Source organism: Megascapheus bottae, chromosome 1, assembly GCF_031878675.1.
Source record: "Megascapheus bottae isolate mThoBot1 chromosome 1, mThoBot2.hap1, whole genome shotgun sequence".
Lineage (NCBI taxonomy): Eukaryota > Metazoa > Chordata > Mammalia > Rodentia > Geomyidae > Megascapheus > Megascapheus bottae.
The window spans coordinates 31,462,287-31,471,228 of record NC_143509.1 but is presented as its reverse complement, the minus strand read 5'-3'; the positions used below and the strand labels follow the sequence as shown (position 1 = coordinate 31,471,228).

Genomic DNA, 8,942 nt, shown 5'->3' with positions numbered 1-8,942 from the left:
CTGTGCATGCTAGGCAAGTACTCTAGAACTAGGCCAAACTCTGTCTGATGACTCTCTCTTCTTTATTTATGTATGGTGTATTCTTGAGTACACCTTTGGAAGGGTTGGTGGGAGGATAGAGAACTTGAGGGAAAAGGGAGGAAAAAATGCAGCAGTGGAGCTCGCTGAACACTGATGAAAATAAACTATACACCTTATGGATACAGATGGGAGAAAGGGACTGGGAGAGAATAAGGGGACAGAAGACAGTGTGTGAAAGGAAATCTACTTGCTACCTGCCATGTGCATTTGTAACCCCTCTGTACATCACCTCTACAACAATACACCATATTAATAAAACAAAAATAAAAAGCTGCCTGGGATCTGGCCGAGTGGTAGACTGCTTGCCTAGCATTCACGAAGACCCAGGTTCGATTCCTCAGTACTACTAACTAGAAAACAACAAAGGCGGTGCCATGGCTCAAGTGGAAGAGCTCTAGCCTTGAGAAAGGCCAGGGACAGTGTCCAATCCCTGAGTTCAAGGCTCAGGACTGGCAAAAAAAAGATTTTTGAAAAAAAGTATTTAGGATGCTGCAAGCTCTTTTTAAAGAATACTTTTTGATGTTTAAAACACAAAGTGATAGCCAGGAAGCCAGTTGCTCACACCTATAATCCTAGCAAAGCCAGCCCAGCAGCAAAATCTATGATATTCTTATTCCCAAGAACCCCACGAAGAACAACAAAGAGCTATAGCTCAAGTGGTGCAGGGCCAGACTTGAATGAAAAAGTCAGGCAAGTACAAGGCCCTCAGTTCAAGTCCTAGTACCAGCACACACAACACACACACACACACACACACACACACATACACACACACACACACACATACACACACACACACACACACACACACACACACATCTTCAGTCCTTTCCTCCCTCCCTCCACTCTTTCTTTCCTTCTTGATGAGACATTCAACCTAGGACATCAAGGTTGCTAGGAAAGTACACTACTATTGAATGGCATCCAAGCTCTGCATTCCATTTCTTTCAATATTTCCTTTTCTTTTACTTTTTTGTTCATCTTGGGGCTTGAACGCTGGGCCTGGGTGTTGTCCCTGAGCTCTTCAGCTCAAGGCTACCACCCTACCCATTGAACCACACCACCACTTCCCTATTTCTTTTTTTTTTTACTCTTGTTATTAAGATGTTGTACAGAGGAATTAACCATTTTATAAGTCAATTTCTGTTCGATTTCTTAAAGGATCCATAAAACAAAACCAAAGGTGTCCATTCTGCTCTGAATGTATAATGCTCTGTAGAAAAACATTTACACCTTTCCCAAGCTATTATACTGCTTAAGTTTAATGTGTATCAGACTTGAAGATTCAGACTTGAAGTCTGAATCATCATCCCAAATTACTGGAATCCAGAAGATAGAGCTTTAAACATGTGACCCCTACCCTGCTGCATTTATTCCATCCATCTCTTCCCTCACACAAGGTATCCAGGAAATATGGAGGCACAGAATGAAACCGCCATCTTGGAATTTCTGCTCCTGGGACTGTCTAATGATCCAGAAGTGGAACCCATCCTCTTTGGGTTACTCCTGTCTATGTACCTGATCACTGTGCTGGGTAATCTGCTCATCATCCTGGCCATCACCTCTGACCCCCACCTCCACACCCCCATGTACTTCTTCCTCTCCATCCTCTCCTTGGCTGACCTGGGCTTCATCTCCACCACTGTCCCCAAGATGCTGGTGGACCTGAGGAATCACACCAAATCCATCAGCTACGCTGGCTGCCTGACCCAGGTGTCCTTTCTCTTCTTTTCTGGATGTTTGGACAATGTGCTGCTGGCTGTGATGGCCTATGACCGCTTGGTGGCCATCGGCCACCCTCTCCACTACTCACTCATCATGAGTCTCCGCCTCTGTGGCTTGTTGGTTCTGCTGTCATGTTTTATTAGTTTTTTAGATTTCCAGGCACACTTGTTACTGGTGTCACAACTTACCTTCTGCAAAAGAGGAGAAATCCGTCACTTTTTCTGTGACCCTTCTGAATTAATCAACCTGGCCTGCAAAGATCCATCTACTAACCACATATTGTTATATCTGTTTGGTGTATTCTTCAGTAGTGGTCCGATTTCAGTGATATTGTACTCTTATATTCGAATTATTTCTGCCATTCGGGGAGTCCAGTCATCCAGTGGGAAATACAAAGCCTTCTCCACGTGTGGCTCTCACCTGTCAGTGGTAAGCTTGTTTTATGGGACAGGCCTGGGGCCTACTTCAGTTCTATTGTCTCTCACACCCCCAGGAAGGTGATGGTGACCACTTTGGGGTATACCGTGGTCACCCCCATGCTGAACCCCTTCATCTACAGTTTAAGGAACAGGGACATCAAGAGAGCAATTTGGTGGCTTGCCTGCAAACCAGCCAATCGTCAATGCCCAGGCTCTCCTTCCTAACCTGCTGGTCAGAATAGACTGCCAAAAGCACACCCCTGATTTTGGAAAGTATGCCTATGCAGCTAGCCTCATTTCAGTCACTCTTATGGGCAACCTTATTTCACATTCCTGCGTGAAGAGGAGAGTTCCTCTCCTAGGGTTGAGACCAACATTGTTCTTGGAAGCCTTAGAGATTCAAGATTTGGTTTGCCTCCATTTGGAGATGGTGGTAGAATGTTTGGAAGATGGGGAGCTGGGGCCATATTCCTCCAAACTTTTACCCTTTCATGGTCTCCCTTACCCTAGAACCTCTTCTTAAACTTTTAGTGAATAGAATGACTTTGTGAATATAATTATGCTTTCATCCAAGGTGTATGTGTTCGTACACTTCTTCTCTCATCCTCTCACTTCCTTCTCCCAAAGTTCCACCCAAATAGTCCTTCGGTGTCTATGCCATTGTATGCTACAGGTTTAGATTCTACTTGTGATTGAAAATGGATGGATGCTTGCTACTTTGCTGAATAGGATGTTCTCCAGACCTGTCTCTTCCTCCAAGTGACCTAATTTTCTATTTCAGTACAACTGAATAAATAATGTTCATATACCAACTAGATTGTCTTTATCCACTCATGGGTTGATTGATCCTCAGGATGAATCCAGCATTGTATATTATGAATAGTGCAGCAATAATCATAAACGAGAAGATACCTGTATTGTTTATACTCTTTCCAATAGAAGACCATGAAGAATTTCATGGTTGACTCATAAGAATTTATAGTGTACAACTATTTTTTTGTGCTGGCAGGGGTTGCTCGTCCTGTGGCTTGAACTCAAGGTCTGGGCACTGTCCCTGAGCTTTTAGTGCTCAAGGCTGGCATTCTACCACTTGAGCTCCATTTCCAACTGTCTATTTCCTTTTTGCTAGATAACTGGAGATATGAATCTCATGGACTTTTCTGGCAGAGATGGCTGTGATCACGATCCTCAGATCTCAGCCTCTTCAGTATCTAGGATTGCAGGAGTGAACCACTGACACCCAGTTCAAGAACAACTCTTTTTTTTAAAGTTATCTGTAAGGGGTTTTGATTCAACATGTATGTTTATGAGTACAATGTATCTTGATCAATGTCACCGCATCTTCACCTCTCCTAATCCCACTTCAAGTTACCTAGTTCTATTTTCACCTAGGTACAGTAAATATGAAGACTGTCTTGCCCACGCTCCCTCTCTTCATTCATCTGCCCCTCCTTCCTTGACCTCTCCCCACCCCAATAAAACATGGTCCAGCATCCTGATACTTATTTCATTAGACTGTTCATAGGACATATAGCAGTGATTCCACCATTAGGCAAGCGAGCCTGTAATGAACTTGTGTATGTACACAGGTTTGTGGTTCAAATCCAGCCTCTGCTCGTGGAAGAAAACATGTATCCTTTGCTCTCTGAACCAGACTAACTCTACTTAACATAATTTTTCCACACGTTCATTCGTTTCCTTACATATGACTTATTATTTTTCCAGATGGGTGAATGAATGCCTCTGTGTGTGTGTGTGTGTGTGGGTGTGTGTGGGGGGGGTGTGTGGGTGTGGCGGGGTGTGTGTGTGTGTGTGTGTGTGTGTGTGTTCATCACACTTTCTTGATCCAGTCTTACATTGGAATGTTTCTGGTCTGTCTCCATAACTTGACTTGGCTATAGTGAATAGTGCAGCAAAGAACATGGCTGTACATGTCTGCTGACTTCCAATCTTCTGGATGACTACACAACAGTGATATCGATGGATCACAGGGTACTTCTGGGTTTAGGGTTTACTTTTTAAATTTTTTGAGTAACTTGCTATCTGCCATCCGCAGTGTTTGCCAAAGTTCTCAAAAGTTCTGTTTCTTGTTAAAACTTTTCATTCAGAGATGAAAGGGAGGATGTTGGTCTAGATGCACTGTACTAATGTATTGACATATCGAACTGAAGCCCCTTTGTAAAATTACTTAAAAATCAAAGGAATAGTAAATTACATTTTAGCTGAGCACCACTGGTTCATACCCAAGTACTAAGTAATCCTAGTTACTGAAGAAGCTGAGATTAGAGTTGATGAGATCCTTATTTCCAGTTAATTATGCAAAAAAGCCAGAAGTGGAGCTGTGGCTCAAGTGGTAGGGCACTAGCTTTGAGCACAAAAGTACAGGGACAGCACCCAAGCTCTTAGTTCAAGCCCCAGGACTGGCATGAAAACACATACGCATACTGTCTCTCTCTCCTCTCTCTCTCTCTCTCTCTCTCTCTCTCTCTCTCTCTCTCTCTCTCTCTCTCTCTCTCTCTCTCTCTCACACACACACACACACACACACACACACATACACACAAACACACACTCGAATGTTTCACTCAAAGATAATTACTATGTCTGCATTCTGCTCTTTTCATAATCAGATACTGAAGATTCTAGAGCAGTCATGGCATAGAAAGGAGAATGCACCAATAAGGAAGCCTAGGCCCTAGCAACTACAGAGGTGTTTTTTCTTCTGAACATTTATAAGCTGTCCTCACTCAAGTTCTTAGCACATACATTATCACCTGGTCAATTCTGCAACTTTTTGACTTATTACTTTTCTATGGAATCAATGCCGTGAATTAATTCATGATATTCCAACTGTGGGAGAGGATTTGTAACCCCATAACTCTGGGTTTGACTCTTGAACTTCTCCCAACAGTGGATATTGAGGATTATCATTCACTAAGAAGGCCTAAGTACATATTGCATATTTCCTCCTTTGCACAGTTAACATTTCTATGTCTCCATGGAGAGGAGCGAGTCCTTAGAGATTAGTGTATGAGCAACAACTTGACTAATGATCAGCATGGTGTGTTGAACTCTGAGGTCAGTTGATTATAAATAATCCCTTCTGCCTTCTTGTCCTCCAATTGTCTCCTCCTAGCCTCATGCATTTCTATCACACTGTCTGTGTGCTTGGTTCTTCACCTGTACAAGGAGACACCTACCTGTATTGTCACATCTTTCTGCCAGCCCCAATCAGTGAGCTTGGAGTAGCTCAGACTAAGCAAGGTATAGGGGCAGAAAATAAATGCTCTCTGGTTGTATCACAGCAAAGATCTAGTGCAACAAGTAAGTGCTATGGGGCATGTGGGACTTGGGAAAGACTGGCCCAACCACGCTTTCATTTCCTGAGCCAAGCCTGGTGGGAGCAGCCAGACAGGAAGGCAGAAGGTATGTAAGGGCTTCAGGTTGGAGGTCTATGAAGTTTATGTTCTCACTTATGGTGAAGGGGTGAGACTCTCAGGTCCTTTGTTTTTTGTCCTGCCTAGGTTATGAGAGCACTTTTTCATCAGAGCAGGTGTCTCTTATGTCCTGTTTGCAGAAAATGTTGGAGGTGATCAGAATTGGAGCTGTGGCTCTAGTGGTAGAGTGCTAGCCTTGAAGAACAAAGTTCAGGGACAGAAAATGTGGAAGAGAGGTAGACCGGGTGATAGGGTCCAAAAAGAAATGTACTCTACGTGACTTAAGTAATTGAAACCCCTCTTTTCATCAACTTTATAATAATGATTTTTTAAGCTGTGGGTCAGCATCCAGGCCCTGAGTTCACCCAGGGATGTTCTATACATCTACATTTGCATCTATCAATATCTATCTATATCTAGCTGAAGATATATAGTAAATACTAGATAGATAGAAGATAGATAGATAGATAGATTGATAGACAGACAGACAGACAGACAATCTGACATTAATCATGGGAGAAATAAAGAATATTTTCCCAGGGCTTCCATATCCCAGCCTGTGAACTTGAGATGTTTTTGTGTGGCACTTGTTTCTCTATACTTGCCTTACCACAGTTCCTTCTCTCCACAAGAAAAAAAGTAAAATATAAACCACCTATTATCTCCATGTCTCATTGTAAGAAAAGAGGTCAGCATCATTATTATCATGATCATTATCATTATTTTATTACCAGTACTGGGGCTTGAACTCAGGGCCAGGGCTGTATCCCTGAGCTATTTGGCTCTAGTCTGGTATTCTATCATTTCAGTCACACCTCCATTTCTGGCATTCTGCAGTTAATTGGAGATGACAATCTCATGGACTTTCTTGTCCAGGATGGCTTTGAGAAATGATCCTCATATCTCTGGTTCCTGTTAGTTATCCTACACACCCAACCCTTCCTTCATTCTTCTTCATTTTGTAGACTATACATTGGATTCACACACACACACACACAATCGTTATGTAGTTGAATATTATTGATTATTCAGGTAGCTAATGACTGACTGTATTATTTTTTTAAAAAAGGAACTATCCATGCTACATTTACAGGATAAGCAGTTCCATGGAGATTTTCTGTAGACCACTTATGCGTGGCATGAGGTAATTTGCTCACTTATAGCTAATTTCTGCAGGTTCTGTCTTTAGCCACATCCATGCACCAGGAACTTCAGGGTCTGAACTGAACAACAGCAGTGAAGCCCAGGAGGGAGTGGAAATGCAGGCAAAACAGAAACACTGATCATGTTTCATTCATCCATCCCGGCTCCCTTCTGTTTCCCCTCTAGTCTCTGCCCAACACTCAGAGCAGTTATTATTTGCAGTCAAAGTGGAGATGGCAGGTTTACCTGCAGGAGTCAAGCTGTATTCTGTGACAGCTCCACCAATTATGGCCACAGAGAGATTGTTGTTTCTGGATGTTCACACAATCTGCCATTGTCCCAGATAGCCCACTACCCCTTGGTGGCTATCTTAAAATTACACTTTCTCCTCTCTTCACCTATCCTCTCCTTGTTTTCTTAATTATCCTTCCTTCCTTCCTTCCTTCCTTCCTTCCTTCCTTCCTTCCTTCCCTTCCTCCCTCTATTCTTCCTTCCCTCCCTCTTTCTGTTCCTTCCTTCTTTCTGCCTCTTCCTTCCTTCCCTTTTATCCCTTTCTATCTTTCCCTCCCTCTCTTTTGTTTTATCCTTCCTTTTTCATTTCTTCCTTCCTTTCTTTCTCCCTCACTTTTTTCCTTTTTTCTTCATCACACTTCTCTCCATCACTATGTCTGTCTCTCCTTTCTTTTCCTTTCTGGTTTACATCTTCTTTTCATGGTTAAGGAATAAATCAAACCCTAGGTGTGATACAGGAGCACTGGATCCCATTGCTCAAAGGATACATATTCCCCTTCCAAAATGTTGCTTACATCATGTGGGCTTTTGAGGGCACAATTCCATATTATCCAACTCATTGCAAAAATCAAATACAAATAGTGGATTCTGAGCTGACAAATCTTACAATATAGGCATATTGTTGATTGCCTTTACATTTATTTATTCCAATAATTGTATATTTTTCATAAGGAGTGCAAGCTTCATGGAACCACAAAACTACATAGGACTAGCACAGTTTCAACTCCTAGGACTCTCTGATGACCCAGAACTCCGGTCTATTCTAGTAGGGCTCTTCCTGTCCATGTACCTGATCACCATGCTCGGAAATCTGTTCATCATCCTGGCTGTCACCACTGACCCCAACCTCCACACCCCCATGTACTTCTTCCTCTTCATCCTCTCCATGGCTGACCTTGGTTTCACCTCTGCTGTGGTTCCCAATATGCTGTTGAACCTGCAGACTCACAACAAATCCATCAGCTATGCTGGCTGCCTAACTCAGGTGGCTTTCTTTATCTTTTGTGGTTGTATGGACAGTGTGCTTCTGGCTGTGATGGCCTATGACCGTTTGGTGGCCATCTGTCACCCTCTCCACTACTCCATCATTATGAACGCCCGCCTCTGTGGCTTCTTGGTCCTGCTGTCATTATTCCTCAGTTTTCTGGATTCCCTATTACATTGCTTAATGGTGTCAAGACTTAATTTCTGTACAGGTATAGAAATTCCCAGTTTCTTCTGTGACCCTTCTCAACTCCTGAAGCTTGCCTGTGATTATACTTCCACCAAAAACCTCTTCATCTATCTGATTGGTGCATTCTTTGGGGGGATTCCAGCCTCAGGGATCCTGTATTCTTACATCCAAATTGTTTCTACTGTTATTAGAGTCCCATCAGCCAGGGGGAAATACAAAGCCTTCTCCACCTGTGGCTCTCACCTGTCTGTCGTGTGCTTGTTTTATGGGACAGGCCTGGGAGCCTACTGCAGTTCAGTTGTTTCAGATGCCCCCAGAAAGATGATGGTGGCCTCTGTGGGATACACCATGGTCACCCCCATGCTGAACCCCTTTGTCTACAGTTTGAGGAACAAGGACATCAAGAGAGCGCTTTGGTTCCTGGTCTACAAAGCAGCCCACTGTCCACATTAAGGTTTTCCATTTTGATCTGTGGGATCAAAGAAACATGAAAACCACCTGTCTGCATTGGAAAACATCTTTGAGATTCACAAGCTTAACTTAACATTCAAATTCTGTCCTGGAGAACTCATGCTATCTTGAGAATATTCTACATCAGAAGTGCATTTAGCAACCGGGTGCCAGTGGCTCACAGCAGTAATTCTAGCTACTCAGAAGGCTGAGAATTGAGAA

General features: G+C 43.0%; 1 protein-coding gene and 1 pseudogene across 1 annotated transcript; both read left to right on the top strand.

Annotated features, from left to right (window-relative positions):
- Nucleotides 1-1,494: 1,494 nt before the first annotated feature.
- LOC150068855 (olfactory receptor 7E178-like) lies at nt 1,495-2,450 on the top strand (annotated as a pseudogene).
- A 5,331-nt stretch (nt 2,451-7,781) lies between these two features.
- On the top strand, nt 7,782-8,723 carry LOC150068854 (olfactory receptor 7E24-like). The gene has a single exon (XM_090329292.1). The coding sequence runs from the start codon at nt 7,782-7,784 to the stop codon at nt 8,721-8,723; it is 942 nt and encodes a 313-aa protein (XP_090185418.1).
- The last annotated feature ends 219 nt before the right edge of the window (nt 8,724-8,942 follow it).